The sequence below is a fragment of the Rana temporaria genome, chromosome 12 (assembly GCF_905171775.1).
Source record: "Rana temporaria chromosome 12, aRanTem1.1, whole genome shotgun sequence".
In the NCBI taxonomy this organism is placed as follows: domain Eukaryota; kingdom Metazoa; phylum Chordata; class Amphibia; order Anura; family Ranidae; genus Rana; species Rana temporaria.
This window is the reverse complement of record NC_053500.1, coordinates 93,197,467-93,217,943: the sequence shown is the minus strand read 5'-3', so window position 1 is coordinate 93,217,943 and position 20,477 is coordinate 93,197,467. Positions and strand designations below refer to the sequence as shown.

Below are 20,477 nucleotides of genomic sequence, written 5' to 3'. Positions count from 1 at the left end.
AACTGAGTAGTTTCAACCTCAAACAGCCGCCTGCAAAACCTTGCGGCCAAGGCAAGCATCCAAAGATGCACATCAACTTTTTAAAATTGAGAAAGTGTGAACGGACAACCAAGTCGCCACTAAACACGCCTGAGACACAGATGCATTTCATCGGAAGCCCTGGACGCACCAATTGTCCTGGTCGAATGCGCCGTAACAGGAAAGGAAGGCACCCGCCCCTAAGGGCATAGGCCTGGGTGACAGTGCCTGATCTGAGAAACGGTGACCGATGGGGCCGCCAGGCCTTTCTGTGGACCAGTCAGCGAAACAAACAGCAAGTATGACCTCCGGAACGGAGCAGTAGCAGACAGGTACATGAGGCCCAGGACACTCATGCAGAAACGGAGACACGACCATTTGCGGGATGTTGACAACCTCGCTGCAATCTGGAGCATCTGCAACTTCTCCAGAGGAAGAAAAACTCTCGCCTCTGAGGAATCCAGAATCAACCCCAGGTATTCCAGGCGCTAAGTCGATATCAACCCCAACTTCTGGAGGTTCAGCACCCAGCCAAATTCTCGGAGACCGACTGGTCATAGACATGTCCTTCAAATCTGAGCTTGAAACAGCTCTCAGAAGATAGTCTAAGTAGCCTACGATAGCAATGCCTCGGAGTCTCAGCAAAGCCAGAATCGGGGGGAGAGCACCTTTGTGAAAACTCTTGGTTCCGGCGCTAGACCAAAGGGGAGAGCCACAAATTGATAGTGGTATTCCTGACCACAAAACGCAGGAACCTCTTATGTCTGACGCAGATGGGGACATGCAAGTATGCGCCCTTGATATCCAAGGATGCCAGAAAGTCCCCTGGATGGAGCGCAGCGACCACCGAGCGAACCCATTCCATCCTGAATTTCCGAACCCTCACAAGGCATTGAGGGCCTTGAGGTCTAGGATTGGACGAACTCCATCCTCCTTTGGGAGCATGAACACATATGAGGAATCCCTGAAACCTTTCCAGCAGCGGTACAGGTATGATTACCTCAGTAAGTCCTGTACTGCCCCCCTCAGGGCATTCCGACAAGCCCGAAGGAGAGGAAGATTTGAGGGAAAGAATCTGGTGGACTAGAAGGAAACTCTATCTTGTACTCGGAGGTGACCACTTTGCAAACCCACTGGTTGGAAGGCAGGGAGCTCCACCGAGCTGCAAACTCGCGAGGACGTCCCCCCACCCAAGAATCGGGCGGGGGCATAACTTCATGCGGTAGCAGACTTGTCTGCGGGCTTGGTTTACTTGCTCACCCCGGGAGGCTTCTGTCCCCCAGCTCGACCCTTGTCAGCTTGGGAGGGTCTGCCAGTGGGCCCTGACTGACAAAAATACCGCTTTTGTGCAGAAAAGGAGGGCCACGTTTTATGGCGCGGCTCCTTACTTTTAGTGGACTGAGGGAGAAGTGTGCTCTTCCCTCCAGTGACAACCTTAATATGTCCTCCAGCAAGGCACCAAAGGTAAATCCGTCAGCCTTCCTGGAAGCTCGGTCCGCGGACCAGCATTTTAGCCATATCAGGCGGCACAAAACCACCGCAGATACAGAGGTCATGGAGATTAAAGGGGCCACATCACAGATATACACAAGGCCCTGCACAGCCTGACAGCCAGTGTCACATTCTGTGGGGAGCCGATGCTCCTCTCACTGCCTGGTGCAACATTTTAGCCCATTCAGTGAGACACACCAAAGTTGCAGCCATTATTGGCCACAATGCTGACCCCCAACATAGTTAACATGGAATAACTCACCGCTTCGGAAATCCTATCAGCAGGGTCCTTAAAAGCAGGGGTCCCCTCTACCGGAATAGTGGTTACCTTGTGCAACCTCGATACCCGGGGGGGCGGGGGGTTGGAGCGAAGTCCATAATTTCAAAAGGCTCTCTTCGAATGGGTAATAGGCCACTATGCGCTGAGGGTCCACAAAGGACCTCTACCGCCATTCCCATCCCTCATCTGTGAACTTGTCACAAAAAGTTTCATAAGAAAATACCTTAACAGCGCGGGTCGGTTTGTGAGACCCAAAAAATGGGCCGACCCCTCAGTGGATGTTCCAGCTGTATCCTCCAGCTTAAGGGTGACTGCACTGATAAGTGCACCCACGAGTGCTCCGCATTCACTGACACTCCAGAACAGGGGGTCCTGTGCTGCAGCCAGGCCCAAGTCTGAGCATTCCCCAAGAGATTGCGCTTTTTACTCCCCCTTACGCCCACACGCGGCTTCCACCCTGGCAACAAACGACTCCAAGACCACAGACGAAGTGTCCATGGGAACTGCAGGTGCACCGGTTGCCGCCTCTTTAATGTCTGGGGAAGAAACGTCAGCTGACTCACCGACAGCCTTAGGGACCAAGTCAAGGCACTTTGCACACAAAAAAAATGTGGCACTGACCAGGGGGTGGTTTTACCCAGGGAACTCACCACCCAGCAAGAAACTGCTCAGTGCCGCCATTCGCTCTGCCCACACACACACACACACACAGCGTGACCGAGGTGCTATTCGCGCTGTACAGGAAGCCATCTAGCACTAGAGGCCAAGCCATACAGAGAATAACCACTCCAAAATGGCCGCCGGGTGCCTCAGAAAAAGGGTGTGGGCTACTAGAAAATGGCCACCCGCCAGGAAGACCTGTGCCACAGCACGGTCACGACAAAATGGCCGCCAAATGGGAAATTTCAATGTTGGGAAAAAACAAACAACAACACACACGGAAAGGAGGGGGACAGAGGGAGAGGAAACCCAGGACAGGAGACCCCCAGCTGTTCTGACCTGTCTAAACAGGAGGAACTTTACTTGCCTGTCCATGCTCGGACTTGCTAGTGCGTTCCTGACAGACCCACAGCTGAGAAGTGTGTCGGCCATGGTTCACTGTGACCGAGACAACAGCAGCCCAGTCATATGTGAACCCCGGAGCACAGAGCTCACCAGCCACCCCTGGAGCAAATAGCTATGCGCTGGGTCGGCCACGACATGCCCTAAGGTCTGCTCACGCTTGATGGCCAGACTAGGGAGGTTACAAGGATCTATATTATCCAGCCCGTCAGTTGATAGTAGATCTCGGGATCAAGAAATAAAAGTAAAAAACTTTCTTCAGGACTCTGGGCCCAAAGGGAGCCAGGTCCTTCTCTACTAGGCAGGAAAAAAAAAAAACTGAGCTGCTGGCTTCAGGGTGAGGGGTTATGACCGGAGGGACCGCCCCCTGGGTGGGGCTGTTCAACTCTGTTAAAGTTACACGTATTTAAATATCTAACATGTCTGCCTAGTCCTCTAATAGACGGAACACAACCCACAAGTCAAGATTTAAAGGAGGCGGTGTCTGTCCATTGACAAATAAAAAAATTACCAACAGACATTAATACCAAACACAATTCAAACTACAGTACTAATAAAAGATCCATAGTATTAAAAAAAATAATAAAAAAAAATCATGAACAGATTAACAGGCAAACTACCAAATACACTACTGGGGTGGCGTTAGAGAATGAACACCACAATACCAACAAACTATAAAAATAGCACAAAATACTGATTCTAAAAACAAATCAGAATTAAATCTTCACCTCCAGCCTTCAAAAGAAAAAGATTTTATATCTTGATCTCCCCAGGCAAAAATGATTTTCTGTGGTGCATTTTGGGTGCAACAATGTCAGTGTTAGACGTCGGACGATATTCGGCCATTTTGGAGAAATCGGCTGATTATCCAAATCAGGCCGATATTTGACATTGCCCGAATCTGTGTCAGCAGTGTGAAGAAGGGAGGAGGAACATGGGGTACCTCCTCCCTTCTCCACGCTGTCTGCAGAGCAGCCGTGGTGTGTAAAAAGGAGGGAGGGAGAGGCTGTCATTAGCAAGGTCCGATGTTGGGGTGGGCAGGATCCAGCTATCCAACACCAGCCAATTGGCTGAGATCTGGGCAGACCGCTACATGTATGTGGCCCCGCCCCTTTAACAGCCCGATCATTGGCTGGAAAGCGGGCCCACCCACCCTGGGTCCCGCCCACCTCCGACATCACGCTGAATCTGTGAGCTCCTCTCTCCCTAGTTTCACTGCGCTTCATTATTGGCTGTGAAGCCTGCCAGTGCCAACCAGTGGCACCTGCAAAAAAAAAGGCCTAAAATATCAGCCACAAAAATCGGCATCCCCGATTTCTAAATATCAGCATCGGCCAGAGAAAAACCCATATCGGTTGACCTTTAGTGTTAATCTCGTCAACTAAAAACGTTTGTCATAATTTGTCAGTGGCTTTTTTACAGTGAAAAAAACTAAACTAAAAGTAAAGCACATTTTCTTCAACTGATCAAGCCAGCCGCCTGCCTCTTCTGGCCCTCGGACAGCACTGCCAGCAAAGTATTAGGAAAAAATCATTGCCAGCCCCTTCCCCCTATACTGCTCCTTCTCCCGTGTCACTCATTGTAAGCTGAAGCTTCCAACCTCAATAGCTTTGTTCTTGTTGGCCGCTCTCCTCCTCCGAGTGTTGCTTTAGATTGGAGGAGAGCAGTCGCATGAATCTTCAGATGAGAGCAGCCATGTGACCAGGTCCATGCAAGAACAAAGCTATGAGGGAAATTTAGAGACCGATTTACAATGAGTGACACAGGAGCTGTGTATGAGAAAGGGCTGGCAGTGATTAATACTTAACTTTAGAGTACGCTGGCAGTGCTGTCACAGGATGGGGGCTGTGTACTGTGCAGAGGGGGGGGGGGGGGGGTGCTGTGTACCGTGCAGAGGGGGGGCGGGGCTGTGTACGGTGCACATTCAATTTTAGTTAACTAAAATGGTTATATATTTTGACTAAAATGTACTGGAGATTTAGTCGACTAAAATACAATGACTACAAATGGGACTAAAAAAGACAAAACACTTTCAGAAGACTAAAACTAAATTGAAATTTGCTGCCAAAATCAACACTGGCTGATGGTACCCAGCGTATTGTGGAATAGGTGGGAGGAGTGTCCAAGATAGAACGCAACTTGAACATTCTCTTAAACACCAAGGTAAAAGACTCCAATTACAATTCAACATCAAAGAAAAGAAAAAAGGGAGAGAGAACTGTCCCCTGTGGAACCCCAATATTGCTGATCACCCCATCTAACAGTCTTGCAAACGCACATACTGCCATCTTCCTGTCAGGTAATCTAAAATCCATGACACAAAGGAAACCTCAACAACTTTTATTTCTGCTAGCTTCTCGCTTAAAAGATCCAGCCTGATAGTATTAAAAGCACTGGATAAGTCAAAACACACAACCCTCACAGTGCTTGCCGATTTATCCAGGTGTGCATATAAGCGATTTACCATGAAAATGATAGCATCCTCAGCAGCCAGACTTGGCCGGTATGCAAACTGCAAAGAGTCTCAACATTTACTAACCATGGGTCATAACTGATATACAAGATATCAGAGGTCGACCGATATGGGTTTTTCTCTGGCCGATGCCGATATTTGGAAATCGGGGCGGGCGATTGGCCGATATATAATGCCGATTTTTGCGGCCGATATTTCAGGGCGATTTTTTTTCCCCTTCATCTCAGAAAATCTAGGGTGGAGAGGTGGGTATTGTTTAGGGTGGTGGGGGGGAGGAGGTTATTGTTTAGGGTGGAGTGAAGCCTGTTAGTGCCCACCGGTATAGCCCATCAGTATCAATTAGTGCCCACTAGTTCAGCGCCTGTCAGTACAGCTCGCTATTGCCCCCCAAACAGTACAGCTCGCCATTGTCATTCACTGCCAGTCTGCCACCTCATCAGTGCCCACAAGCAAGCGCTCCCAGCTCCATTTAGTCCTCTGCCCTCGCCTGGCCAAAAAAAAGCTCCATTCGTCCCGACATGCCGCGCCTCTGCCTACAAACCCCAGAATGCAGCGCAGCGAGTAACAGCCAATCGGCGGCCGCCGTCTTTCTCCACTGGGGGGGGGGGGGGGGGAAAGAAAAAAAAGTCAGACAGCGGCTGCGATAGCAGTCGTTTAGAATAGACGGTGGGCAGGGATTTTCAGCCAGCACACATCCGCGTCTGATCCCTCACTCACAATCAGCCTTTTGTGCATAATAATCGGCTGATGGCGATTTCTTTAAAAACGTGATAGATCGGTCGACCTCTACAAGATGTGGACTTTTCAGTCAAGTCAAAATTGCTTTTAATTGTATTTTACAGTACACAGGCTTGATTTATAAAACCTGGGCGGTCCACAAGCAACAGCAAGGAAAACTAAATCTGGAGAAATGGGCCTGTTAGCACAGTTTTGTCATCTCGTCACACCAGGAATGTGCATCTGCAGGGGGCACATCTGCTGCTGGGATTCGGTCTAAAAGTGGGGGTATTTCTACAAGTGGGAGCATTCCTGACTGCAGCATTTCATAATTGGTCCTTGCTGCTGCAATTCCACCCCCAACTGAAATACTCAAAACCGCTTTCCTTATGAGTGCATTACTCTGGTATGTTCTTTCTGCTTAACCATCTGTAGACCTGTCCACATTGTGACACTTTATTTTCTCCATAAAATTATGGCCTGTCCTCATATTCACAATGCTGTCCTCTTGCAAGTGTTTCTAAACTGAAAAACATGCTGTGTTTAGCCAGCCATCCTTTATGAACTCCTCGGAAAGCACCCACCCTGATCCCCAATGGTATAAAACTAAAGCCTCTTCATGCTACATTTGCAAGGGGGGGGGGGGGGGGACACATTTGCTGCTGGGGTCATTTCTAAAAGTGGGAGCACTTCAGTGAATGCACGTAGTGAAAGTACACAAGAAAATGCATTGAAAACCCACCACAGACAGAAGGTGACCTTGTTTACCCCATTCAGCTCTCCCCCACTGCTTCCAACAGTTGTGTCTCTCCCTAAACTTTCCATCACCCCTCTTCTCCACCCCACAGCCAACTCCCTCACTCCTGTCCACTCATTGCTGCACTCACCACCTCCTGCCAATTCAAAAGCCACATGCTAATCAAACCTCCAGGACGCTGGGGCATGTCTGTTCATATACATGGCACTTCCAACATTACCTTCCTCACCCTTCTGCTTCTCCTAACCTCTGGAGATACATCCCCAAACCCTGGAACTTCATCACTTAACTGTACCCAAGGCATCCATCAGCACTGACAACAGCCACAATCCACATAGTTTAGTTTTCACTCCCCAACGATCAGACTACTCTTGCGCACTTTGGAATGCCCGCTCTGTCAACTCTTTACTTGCCATTACGGAAATCTGACACTGCGTCTTCTGCTGCCCTCTCCCATGGTGGCCTTCTCTGGACTCTCTCCCAGAACTCGCCGCAACATCTTTCACATTATGCAAAAAAACTGTTACTCTTTTTAACCATGAATGCTGCTGCCAGGCTCATTCATCTTACCAACCACTCAGCGTCTGCTACTGCTCAGTCTTTAAAACTGGCTCCTTTAAGATGCCAGGAATCCAGGAAGTGATGTCACAACGTCGCTTGAAGTGTAACTAGATACGAAACCCGAACGAAGCATCAGCTTTGTTTGAGTCTTCGGACCAGCTGGCAGACGTGCCAGCTAGTTGCTTGGGCCTCCCAGAGGGGCGGGAGAGCCCAGGTGACCTGGGGGCTGAGATGGCCCCTCCCGCAGCTTGAAACAGCCAAGCGGCTGCTGAGCCACATTGGTAGTTATTGCAATGAAGCCGACCGTCCACTGTAAAGAGCCTGCCCTTAAGGCAATATCACTATCTTGCAACCAATACCGATTTTTTGGAAATGGAGATACCGGCCTGCAATAAAAATCGGCCTTATCGGATAATTGAACAATCCCTAGTCTAAACCCAGGGGGATCAGCCATTTGTAGAAGAGGCTCTTCAGAATTTGTGGACTTTCAACCTCAGCTATGCCGGGTCTTATCCAAAAAGACCAGAGGACATATCAAATTCGAATTGCAATATTTTGGCCCAAAAGGGCATGGTTTTCTCCAATGTAACAGAAAGATTGTTCTTCTGGATTTTGCGTCCCAGTCGGAATCTGCCTTGGGGACCAGTCCTCCACCCCAATCCTACAATTCTGAGCCCGGCTTTCTGAGTCAGAGACCCAGAAATCTTAAAAGGTCTGAGTAAAATACTTTAACCACTGAGCACTTAACCCCCTACCTAACCAGATCAATTTTTAGCGCTCACGTTTTGAATGGTAAGTACAGATATTACTGGACAAAATTTATACTGTTACATATCTTTGAAGTTTCCTTTTTTGCTGTGCTGATCACATGCGATGTCTGTGCAATGCAAGTTCAGCCTTGCACAGACATCGCATGTGATAGCACAGCAAAAAAAGAAACTTAAAAAACTCACCATGCCTCTTACTAAATACCTTGATACTTTTCAAAAAGGGGTATCCATACTTTCCTGGTTGCTTTCTCAAGAAATGCGATGGGCCGTATGGCTGAACTCATTGGATTTTCATGAAAAAAGGTGCAGGAACGTTTTGCCCCCTCACACTGGAATTGGATCGCATGGGTGTTCACACTTATGCGATGCGATTCCTGTTAGAATTCACAGTTTGTGCTGCGATCTGCAAAAAAACTGATCTGATTAACTTTGTATTGACACCCGCAGCGGTTTGCAAAGGGCAGTGTGAACTGCCTGCGAGGGAGATACGATGCAGGTACCAGCACTGAAATTGCGCTGGTTCCCACATCGCAATAGTGTGAACCCATTAAATACATTTAATGTAAGCGGCATCAATATTTTTCAATACCAACCTTTCCTCAAATTTTACTTTGGCTTCCCTTCTGGCTTTCCGTTTCAGAGCTGGGTCCCTGAAAACATCCTTGTTCACCACAGCTTTGTCAAGAGGGATATCAACAGAGTATCTAGAAGAAAAATAAATATTGCAGAATTAAATCCAATATAAAAAAAAAAAAAAAAAATCAGCATTATGTAGTAGTATAAAATCTGCGTAGTGATTAACCACTTGCCACCCCACTCATGCCGATATACTGCAGCAGGGCAGCACAGGCAGGCACAGCCACATATGTGACAGCCTTTTCTGGGTTAGAAGCACACGATTGGTCGTGCAGCACGCACCCCCTGTGACTATTGTGTCCACCGGACACAGCGGATTACGGTTACCAGTATCTGGGTATTATGAAATCGCTATGACAGGTCATAGCGATCACAGTATAATTTAAAACAATCATGAATGGCTCTCCATTCATGAACAGCTTGGTTACTGTTGTGACCTGTGAAAGGCACTGTAAACCACTCCAGCTGGGGCACCTGAGGGAACTTTCTGGCCCACAAGGTTCCCCAACAGTAGACCACCTCCGACTTTGAGTCGGTGGGGCTTGGTTGATTTGAGGAGGGTTAAAGGGGTTGTAAAGGTAAAACATGTTTTCCCTAAATAGCTTCCTTTACCTTAGTGCAGTCCTCCACTTACCTCATCCTTCTATTTTGCTTTTAAAATGTTTTTATTTCTTCTGAGAAATCCTCACTTCCTGTTCTGTCTAAACACAGAAATGTGACACTTTCTCCCTGGTGTGGAGAAAGCCTCTTGAGGGGGCGAGCAGGAGTGTCAGGACACTCTACTTGGCAGATAGAGAAAAGGAGCTGTGTGTTAGTGGGCATCCTGACACTCCTGCTCACCCCCGGAAGAGGCTTTCTCCACACCAGGGAGAAAGCCTTGCATTACTGTGTGTAGTTACAGACAGAAGAACAGGAAGTGAGGATTTCTCAGAAGAAATGACATTTAAAAGCAAAATCGAAGGATGAGGCAAGTGAAGGAGGACTGCATTAAGGTAAAGGAAGCAATTTAGGGAAAAATAATTTTAACTTTACAACCCCCCTTTAATAAGATATCCCCAACCCCTGTGCCCAGTCCAATGCATTTTGGGACAGCTATCCCTGTCCTGCTGCTTTTGGACACGAGAAAAAAACACACACACACACACACACACACACACACACACAATCGTTTACTGTCCGTGAACGCCGCCTTATCTGCCATGAGACCTGAACAAAAGACTATTCCCTGAAATGGGCAGACTGTAAAGGCGGAGCATAGATGCAGAAACCCGTCCATGTTTTTAGCCACAGGGATCTTGCAGAATTTACTAAAATAGAGGATCTGGCAGCCAACTTTAAAAATTCTGAGGCTACGTTTCTGCTGTTGCGACTTGAGTGCAGCTTTGATCCAACTTTATTGCCTCTGAATCGGGGTTGCATCAGGGTAGTGCTGGGACCTTTTAAGTCGTTGCAACTTTGAGTCGCATAGTTCGAAACGGTGCCATTGAAGTCAATGGCCCGTGACTTGTCATGCAACTTTGTGTCCAGGGTTGCATGGCGTGTCGAACTAGTGGAAACTGAACCTAATGGTTATAATGACCTGCTGGAAGTTTAGCCCTTATTTGTTTATGTGGCTGTATGAATTGGGAGGCTTTTACCTGACCTTTACCTTGTACGAGACAATCTTCATGTGCCTCAAAAGCAAATGATTTTAGGAGTTTGCTGCCTGGAAGTTCCAGTCAAAAGGGGTGAAGGAAGAAAATAGGATTTTTTGTACTCACCGTAAAATCCATTTCTCTTTCGTTCATAGACAGACACAGCCTTCTTTGACATTAGGGTTATGCTTCTTCCTACCAGGAGAAGCATAACCCTAATGTCAAAGAAGGCCGTGTCCGTCTATGAACGAAAGAATAGGATTTTTGTACTCACCGTAAAATCCATTTCTCTGAGTTCATGGACGGACACAGCAGCATTGACCTTAGGGTTATTTACCTTCACTTTAGGAGAGGACTAGGCAGAACAAAAAAACAGCACTTTAAGTGTTAAAACACTTCTCAGTACAGCACCTCCCAGGTACATCCCACTCTCTGGAAGCATCCAGCCTCAGTTCGTAGACAAGCAGTACAAAAAAGGGAAGGGAGTCACCGCTCCAGGTGGATCTTTAGCAGACAATTAGAGGAACCTCCCAGGAGTCCAAGGTGCTGGCAATGCACTATGCAAACATGGAAATCGATGGATAGCCGCACTCCGGATAAACTTGAGGAAGTTGTCTATTGATAAAAGTAAGACATGTACATCCAAAGATACAGTCACATAAGGGGACAGCTGACGAGTTTCGCGCACAATTAGAGCTTAGTCATGGCCCATGACTAAGCACTAATTGTGTGCAAAACGCGTCGGCTGTCCCCTTATGTGACTATCTTTGGATGTACATGTCTTACTTTTATCAATAAAGACAACTTCCTCAAGTTTATCCGGAGTGCGGCTGTCCATCGATTTCCATGTTTTTCACAAACAGATGGGTGGGTGCTGTGTCCGTCCATGAACTCAGAAATGGATTTTACGGTGAGTACAAAATCCTATTTTCTCTTCCGTTCATGGACGGACACCGCAGCATTGACCTTAGGGACGTCCCTAAGCAGTGTCAATTTTTTTTCCGAGGGGTGGGGAAAAAAAACACAGCAAACCAAGCTTCGCCCCAAACAAATTAGAGTTCCTCAACGGAGGAAACTTCAACCTTAAACTGCCGCCTGTAAAACCTTGCGGCCAAAGAAGGCATCCGAAGACAGACGCTTGATGACGGAAAGCCCAAGAGGCACCAATTGCCCTGGTCGAATGCACTGTGACCTGAAAGGGAGGCGCCCGCCCCTTTAGGGCATAGGCCTGGAGCACGACCTGTCTGATCCACCTAGAAATGGTGGCCGACGAGACCGCCAGGCCTTTTTTAGGACCAGTCACCGACACGAACAGTGAGTCTGACCTCCGAAACGGAGCCTGATCCACTCCATGCAGTAAAAACAGCAGAATCCGGGACACCACTTCATCTCTTCACACAGAGATGTAGGCCTTCCACGTACGATGGTAAATCTTACTTGAAGTGGACTTTCGTGCTCGTAGCATGGTAGAAATCACCGAGCCCGACAGGCTTTGCTCCTTCAACACCTGGCTCTCAACAGCCACACTGTCAAAGCCAGCGACTGTAAAGCAGGGTGAAAAAGATAGGACCCTGCGACAGAAGGTCTTCTCTCAGGGGTAGACGCCAGGGAACGCCTGCCACCAGACGCACCAGGGACGGCGCGGCCAATCCAGGGCGATGGTATCCCCTCGGCTGCCACCCTGCGCAGCAGGCGAGGAAGAAGTTGCAGAGGAGGGAAAGCTTACATCAGGCAATAGTGACTCCAAGGCGCCACCAGCGCGTCCGCCCAAGGGTCCCTCGATCTGGTCACAAATCGTGACACCTTCCGATTGAGACGGGACGCTAGAAGGTCCACGTCTGGAGTGCCTCATTTTTGGCACGGAGTTTGAAACACTTCCGGGTGTAGCGACCATTCTCCTTGGTCTAGTCTTTGGCAACTTAGTCGGCTTGCCAATTCAGCACCCCCGGAATGTACACCGCCGACAGAGCTGGAACTTCCGTCGCTGCAGCCGGTGCATTGCCACGAAATGAGATTTGCCATGGAATGAGATGGTCCGCCTCCATCACATCCTATTGGATCACTCCTGTCACGTGACATATTTAAACGTCAAGTATTGACGCAAACATCAGTCTCAGCTAGGCTATCATAGGGAGAGGATCTCCTCTCCCTGTGATCGCTGAAGCTGCACGGAGCTGGTGTGTGTTGGTATTCAGTGACAGGCAGAGCCCGGGGACACTGTACACTAGTTACCAGGCAGCTTCTGCCTGTGATTGGCTGTGCGGAGGTCACAGTGGAGGAGTGGGCGGGCCCGGTGTGTGGAGCTCAGCTGTGAGGCTGCTGAGGGGAGGGAGCTGGGACAATAACAGCAGCATAGAGAGCGGAGTGTACAGAGCAGTGTGTCCGCTCTCCTTCACTCATGAGCACAGCCCGGTGCATTGCCACGAAATGAGAGCTCCGTGCAGCTTCAGCTATCACAGGGAGAGGAGATCCTCTCCCTATGATAGCCTAGCTGAGACTGATGTTTGCGTCGATACTTGACGTTTAAATATGTCACGTGACAGGAGTGAGCCAATAGGATGTGATGAGGCGGACCATCTCATTCCATGGCAAATCTCATTTCGTGGCAATGCACCGGGCTTTGTGTGCCCCCCTGATGATTGACGTATGCCACAGCCGTGGTGTCGGACTGGAATCTGATCGGTCGGCCTTGCAGACCCAGAGACCACTTGAAGAGACAACTTGATCGCCCGGAGCTCCAGTACATTGAATGGAAGGCGGGACTCCCGAGTCCAGCGCCCCTGGGCTGACTGGACAGCCCCCCCCCAGCCAGAGAGGCTGGCATCCGTCGCAATCACTGTCCATTGACACGGCAGAAACGATTTCCAGGTCCGTAGTACCGGAGATGTCAGCCACCACACTAGGGAGGACTTGGCCAGTCGACCCGAATCTGGCAATCCAGAGAGGAAGGAAGCTTGTTCCAACCAGGGCTGTGGAATCGGTAGATAAAGGTTCCGACTCAGTTTTTTGTACTCCGACTCCTCTGTATTAATATGCAAATGTATTTTATACATTCCTTGAAGGAAAGAAAGGCAACATACATGTCATTACCACAGGAGTTTTTATAGCCTTAGCTGAATGACAGCAGTTTTTCCAATGGTTTACAGCTTCAGTCTTGAACTATTGACCCTTCACTTATACAAGTGTCTCTAGTTCTGCAAAAAAAACATTTACTTAATCCCTCATCAGTGAGAGACTAGGTTACCCATGGGCGCTGCGTTCCCTGTAACAGAACACAAAACTATGGAAAGGAAGTATTGCCGCTCCTAATTGTGCGTTGCGTGCCATATAGTGAAGCACATGAAAAGCATGCTTCTTCACGGTCACTTAACGTGTTCGTTTTGCGGTTACGTGAGGCACTGCATGCATTGGTTTTCTTACAGTAGTCATTAGTTATAACTTTTTGTGAATTGGGACATTTAAACTTGCTTTTTTAATTCCAATCTAAATTTAGTAGGAGTCGGTGCATTGTTTGCCGACTCCAGGTACCCAAAATCTCCTCCGACTCCACAGCACTGGTTCCAACGTGACAGAACCTCTCTTTCTGTAACACTCGAGTGTGGAATTGGGCATACGGAACTGCCTCGAAAGAGGCCACCATCAGACCCAGCACTCATGCAAAAGCGAAGAGACGCCCATTTCTGGGTCGCCAACCGCTGCACCGCAGAGTCTGCAGTTTTTCCGCTGGGAGGAAAACTCTCGCCTCAGAGGAATCCAGGACCAACCCCAGGTATTCCAGCCGCTGAGACGGTACCAGTACTGACTTCTGGATATTCAGCAGCCAACCGAATTCTCGGAGGGTCTGACAGGTGATAGACACATCCTCTTCTGAGCTTGAGGAAGCTCTCAGAAGAGGATCGTCCAGGTATCCCACGCTTCCGCAGCAGGGCCAGAATCGGGGCGAGCACCTTCGTGAAAACCTGTGGTGCAGAAGCCAGGCCGAACGGGAGAGCCACAAATTGAAAATGGTCCTCACCGACCGCAAAGTGCAGAAACCTCTGGTGTTTTGCGCATACGGGGATATGCAGGTACGCATCCTTGATATCCAGGGATGCTAGGAAATCCCCCTGATGGAGCGCTGCTATTACTGAGCGAATCGACTCCATCCTGAATTTTTGCGCTTTGACAAAGCAATTAAGGGCCTTGAGGTCCAGGACCTGACGGACCCCATCCTTCTTGGGGACTACAAACAGATTGGAGTAAAACCCCTGAAACCGTTCAGTTGAGGGAACCAGTACAACCACCCCCCTGATCAGCAGATCCTGGACAGCTCCCGACAGGGCCTTCAGGCGATCCGGAGGTTGGAGGAAAAAAAAAAAAAATCTGCTGGACAAGAGAAACTCTTGTACCCCGAGGAAACTACTTTGCAAACCAAACGGTCGAAAAGAGACCTCCAACGAGCGGCAAATTCGTGAAGCTGGCTCCCCACCCGGGATGTGGGCAGGGGCAAACCTTCATGCGGAGGCAGGCTTGTCGGGTTTGCGGTACCAGGGGCGCTTTTGCCCTTCAGTGGACGTCTTAGCGACCTGGAAACGTTTTCCTGTCGCACTTAGCGGGCGAAAAAAACGCTTGGGGGTAGTAAATGAGGGCTCTTGCCTACGGCGAGGCTCCTTACCCTTTCCAGATTGCGGGAGCAGAGTGCTCTTACCGCCTGTGGCATCTTTTATGATGTCATCCAAGGACACCCCAAAAAGCAGTTTGCCCTTAAAGGGCAAGTCCACCAGGGACTTTAGAGGACTGGTCCACAGACTAACACTTTAGCCACACAAGGCGGCATAGTACCACCGCGGAGGCCATGGAGAGCAAGGGGAGCGTATCCAGGGCCGACTCGCAGACAAATTTCAGACCTTGCACCAACTGGTCAGCCAGGTCCACGCAGGTCTCAGAAGCATTCTGCGCCTCCAGCTCCTGCACCAGGGACTTGGCCTGTTCGGTAAGTGTCAGTGACACCAGAGCCCCGGCCAAAACCGGTCTCACCGCCGACCCCACCACTGTGAATAAGGAGCGGGCCACAGCCTCAGCTCTCCTATCTGCGGGGTCCTTAAAAGTGGGAGCCCCTTCCACAGGCAACGTGGTGGCCTTGTTCAGCCTGGACACTGTAGGGTCCACTGACGGAGGAGATACCCGTTTGAGGAGGACCCGTTTGGAGGATTTCCAAAAAAAGTGGGTAACGGACCGCAAAGTATTTTAGTACAGCAAAAGCTTTCGGCGGCCGATTACATTACTTGTATAACAAGTCGTCCAGATACGGAACACAAGGAAACACTTGTGCGGGGTGGCTTGCGGAACCCAAAAGGGACCGGCATGTCTGATGCCTCCGCCAAATCCTCCAGTTTCATCCCGCACCGCAGTGATAAGAGCTCCAACAAATTCCTTATCCTGCTTTGACCCAGAAGCAGAGTCATCCTCACTGTCCACGTGGCCAAGTCTGCATCATCTGACATGACAGAACCAGGGTCAAATGCAGAAGCAGCACCGGATTCTGCGTCAAAGACATACCCAGAAGCATGCTCAGGGAGGGGGCGCTTTTTACCCCCTTCTGGCCACTTGATGCTTCAATCCTGGCAACAAACACCTCCAGGACTGCCGTCATAGCATCCAACGAGGCCGCAGGGGCACTAAGGGTTAACTCTGGCATGGTTGGGGAAGAAGCCTCACGTGAGGGCCCTTGTGGTTCAGACTCCATGCTGTCCCACTTAAAAAATGCCACCTTCATACTGCAGATAAAAAAAAAAGGGGGGCCCACCGGCCACCCTCCTGGCTGAAACAGAGAACAGGGGACCACCGGGGACTCACCACCCAGAACCAAGCTGTACCGCTGTGCAGAGTTGAGTGCTGTCTCGTTTCCTCAGGAAGAAAAAAAAAAAAAAACTGTGGTGTTGGCGCCGTTATTCCAGGCACTAGAGGCCAAAACATTTCTAAAAATGGCCACCGACATGCAGAAAAACAGCATGCGGGCTACAAGAAAATGGCCGCCGACATATATGGAGCCGCGGCTCCGGCAAAATGGAGCCCATACACGTGTAAAACACAGTGACAAACAGCAGACACTACCTCACAATAAACCAACACAGCACCAGTACAGTAAAAAATACAGTACCCCACAGCAGCAGAGCCCCCCCCTCCCGGTGGACCCCCCACCTCACAGCCGCAAACCCAGAAACGGGGAAGGAGGGAGAGGAAAGGGAGAGGAAAGCAGGGCAGACCCTCAGTCGACCTCCCAAAGAATGCACCAGCCGAAAAAACCCTGCCAAGGCAAGGGAATACTACTTACCCATCCTGAAACCACCGGCTGGAGTCATTCCAGACAGCACCAACATCCGCTTGCGGCATGGCTGTCAGCCCGGCACACTGACACGGCCATAGAGACCGGTCATATATGTGCCCTGGAACGTGTAGTTCACCAGACTCCCCTGGAGCAACGGGGCATGTCGTGGACGGCCTAGCTAAAGACAGGCACACGCTTGATGGCCGAACATGGGGGACTACAAGGATCAAGATCCAGCCTGTCACCCAGTCGACAATTGACAGAAGATCCCAGGATCCAAAAATGCAGGAACAAAAACAAATAAAGTCAGAAAAAAAAATCTCAAGAGCACATGGGCTCCAGAAAGGCCATGCTCTCCTGACGCTAGGCAGTTTAAAACTGAGGCTGGATGCTTCCAGAGAGTGGGATGTACCCGGGGACACGCCCCCTGGGAGGTGCTGTACTGAGAGAAGTGTTCTTAAAGTGCTGTTTTTTGTTCTGCCTAGTCTCTCCTAGAGCGAAGGTACATAACCCTAAGGTCAATGCTGCTGTGTCCATTAACGGAAGAGAAAAAAAAAAAAAAAAAGACTCAAAATTCCCGACAACGTCGGTGGCTGCTTTCACGCCAATAGAGGTAGAGTCCCAAGCTCTACTGAGCAGGATAGACCCTCTTACCCCCTTGGGTCTTTGAGAGCCCCCATATCAAAAGGGGGTGTCCGATTTCTTCAAAATGTTAGTGGCGCATCCAAGGCCAGAACCTTGCTCTAGGGCTGGGTCATATCTTCAAAGAGAAACAAGAATTACTACCCGTTAACTAATTTTCCAGGACGGCTTAGAGAGATACGCTCCTCCCACCTAGCACAGGAAACACATGATCCACATTATAAAAAGACAGCCCACAGGCAGTAATAACGAAAGCATAAATAAAAAACTCCTATTAGTGCAACTAGTTTAGGATTACAGTACAGACCAAAAGTTGACACCTTTTCATTCAAAGAGTTTTATTTATTTTCATGACTATGAAAATTGTAGATTCACACTGCAGGCATCAAAACTATGAATTAACACATGTGGAATTATACCTAACAAAAAAGAGGAGACTGTGTGAATCAGGCCATCATGGTAGAATATCTGCTAGGAAACCACTGCTAAAGAAAGGAAACAAAGCAGAAGAGACTGGTTTGGGCTAAAGAACACAAGGAATGGACATTAGACCAGTGGAAATCTGTGCTTTGGTCTGATGAGTCCAAACTTGAGATCTTTGGTTCCAACCCCCGGGTCTTTGCGCGACGCAGAAAAGGTGAATGGATGGACTCTACATGGCTGGTTCCCACCGTGAAGCATGGAGGAGGAGGTGTGGTGGTGCTTTGCTGGTGACACTGTTGGGAATTTATTCAAAATTGAAGGCATACAGAACCAGCATGGCTACCACAGCATCTTGCAGCGGCATGCTATTCCATCCATCAGGACAATAACCCCAAACACGCCTCCAGGCTGTGCAAGGGCTATTTGACCAAGGAGAGTGATGGGGTGCTGCGCCAGGTGACTACCTCTTGAAGCTCATCAAGAGAATGCCAAGAGTGTGCAAACCAGTAAAGCAAATGGTGGCTACTTTGAAAAACCTAGAATATGAAATATTTTCAGTTTCACACTTTTTTGTTATGTATAATTCCACATGTGTTAATACATAGTTTGGAAGCCTTCAGTGTGAATCTACAATTGTCATAGTCATGAAAATAAAGAAAACTCTTTTAATGAGAAGGTGTGTCCAAACTTTTGGTCTGTACTGTACATCATTAGACTTATAAACAAGGGGAGGGAACTGACACTGTCCTGGAAGATTCCTGGAAAATGAGTCAACATGGAATAACTCTTGTTTTCCCCAAGTCATCTTCCAGGATGGCTTACAGAGGACCGACTAGAACTACCTGATCAGGGTGGGACCACAGCTTTAAGCACCTACCTCCCAACAGCTGGTTTCTGGTTAGAGAACAGGCCCGGTTGGTAAGGTTTATGAAGGTTTGGAAGCTGGACCCGGATGCGGTCTTAAAGACCAGGGAAAAAGAACCACTAACATTTCCAGCCCCTGCTGTGTGTGAATGAGCTTCAATGTTTTTCCAGGGGAAACAGCAATGATGCCTGGCAGGCTTCCATTATTGCATATTTCAATCACCCTGTGATAGTAATTTGACGTCTACTTGCCTTTATCTGGGCTACAGAACAAGCAAAACTAGAAGTTGATCTCCCATCTATACATATCATCCTACTCAATGTTCATTCAATGAGATACCTACCCATGGACATTTAGATAATAGGCCCCATTAATTATCCAGCAAGATTTCTGCCCCGATGCTAGATATATCCATCGCCAAAATGCATATGCCCATACTGATGACCTGTCTCCCCTCTGAATGCTGGCATGGCAGCCATCAGTGTCTGGAAAGGAACTGGGTAAAAATGATCCTGGCAACTTCATGAATGACAGGAGCTCTGCCCAAAGTTGGAAGTCTCAGTTCATAAGGCACATTGTGATGCTGGTGGTAGGTTATGCAGATCACTACTCCAGAAGATTGAGCCTGTAGTAGTAACAGAAGATTTACTTTGACTTGCTACAGCTTGCTTCTGAAAGGAAGGCTGGAAAAGAAAGATGTTTTTAAACATATACAAAGTACTGAACCTAAAACATACCCAGTCAGGTATAGGAATCAGCTATAGCAAGATGTGAACCCCGCATCTACAGGCCATATTTCTGTCCATTAGTGCGGCTGCAAACATCCACAGCAACTAGTGCCCAAAGAGGACATCCTCCAAAGGGTAACCACCTTGTGGCCATCTAACAAAATTAAAGCAGGTGTCATGGTGGAACCAAAGTACATAGTGTAGCTTTGCAAATCGGATGAAGTCTGCTGTAATACTCCTGGGAAGTTTGAGGTCCACCAACTGTTTTCCTGAACGCGCTTCCTCCCTGGTGTCCGTTGATGGCACCAGGGAATACCCACAAAACCACCCTATAGCTGTCCATTAAGGGGGGTCTACAGCATAGCAAGCTGTATACTGTCCTGGCTTACCAACCTAGTTTACCTGCCTCAGACATGTACCCCTCCACCCATCTGGGAGGTAGTCAGGGATTCTCTGGATGCCTCTGCTACAGCCATGCAGTACTCCATTCAAAAGATTTGGGGAAGCCATTGGCCATGATCCATCTTTTAAAGTGACTTGTCATAGGGAGCAGACTCTAGGATAACATCCGTCTTCCAGGAAGTCTCCCATGGCTGCACTGACCTTCAGAGTACTTCACCTGTAGGCTATGGCTGCTCCCCTCATATACCCATACCCAGTCAGGTATAGGAATCAGCTATAGCAAGATGTGAACCCCCACATCTACAGGCCATATTCCTGCCCATTAGTGCTGTTGCAAACATCCACAGCAACCAGTACCCAAAGAGGACATCATCCTAAGGGTAACCACCTTGTAGCCATCTACCAAAATTAAAGCAGGTGTCATGGTGGAACATTGCATGCTGAACGCAAGGGATTTGATCCTCTGCTGAATGAATACTCGGCAGTGTATATATGCAAAAGACAAAATACCCTGGCAAGGTCTCAGCGACCAGAGATTTTCTTTAAGACATTTACACACCTGCTGTCTATGAACATTAATGCACGAAGGCTGGGTTCACACCTGTGCGGTGCAAATTCCAGCTCTTCTCTGCAAAGATAACAGAGCCGTTTATCAGTTAGTCTGCGTTATAGCTGCAGATTTGCTGACCTGGGGGAGGAGGTACGCAGGGA

At 48.7% G+C, this 20,477-nt stretch overlaps 1 protein-coding gene across 1 annotated transcript in view; it reads right to left on the bottom strand.

The window, feature by feature from the left end:
- RPL27 (ribosomal protein L27) overlaps positions 1-20,477 on the bottom strand; it is a 71,826-nt gene that overhangs the window by 6,904 nt on the left and 44,445 nt on the right. Inside the window, exon 4 of the mRNA XM_040331869.1 lies at positions 8,723-8,833. Within this exon, the coding sequence (XP_040187803.1) occupies positions 8,723-8,833 (111 nt within the window). The remainder of the gene's footprint in view (positions 1-8,722; positions 8,834-20,477) is intronic.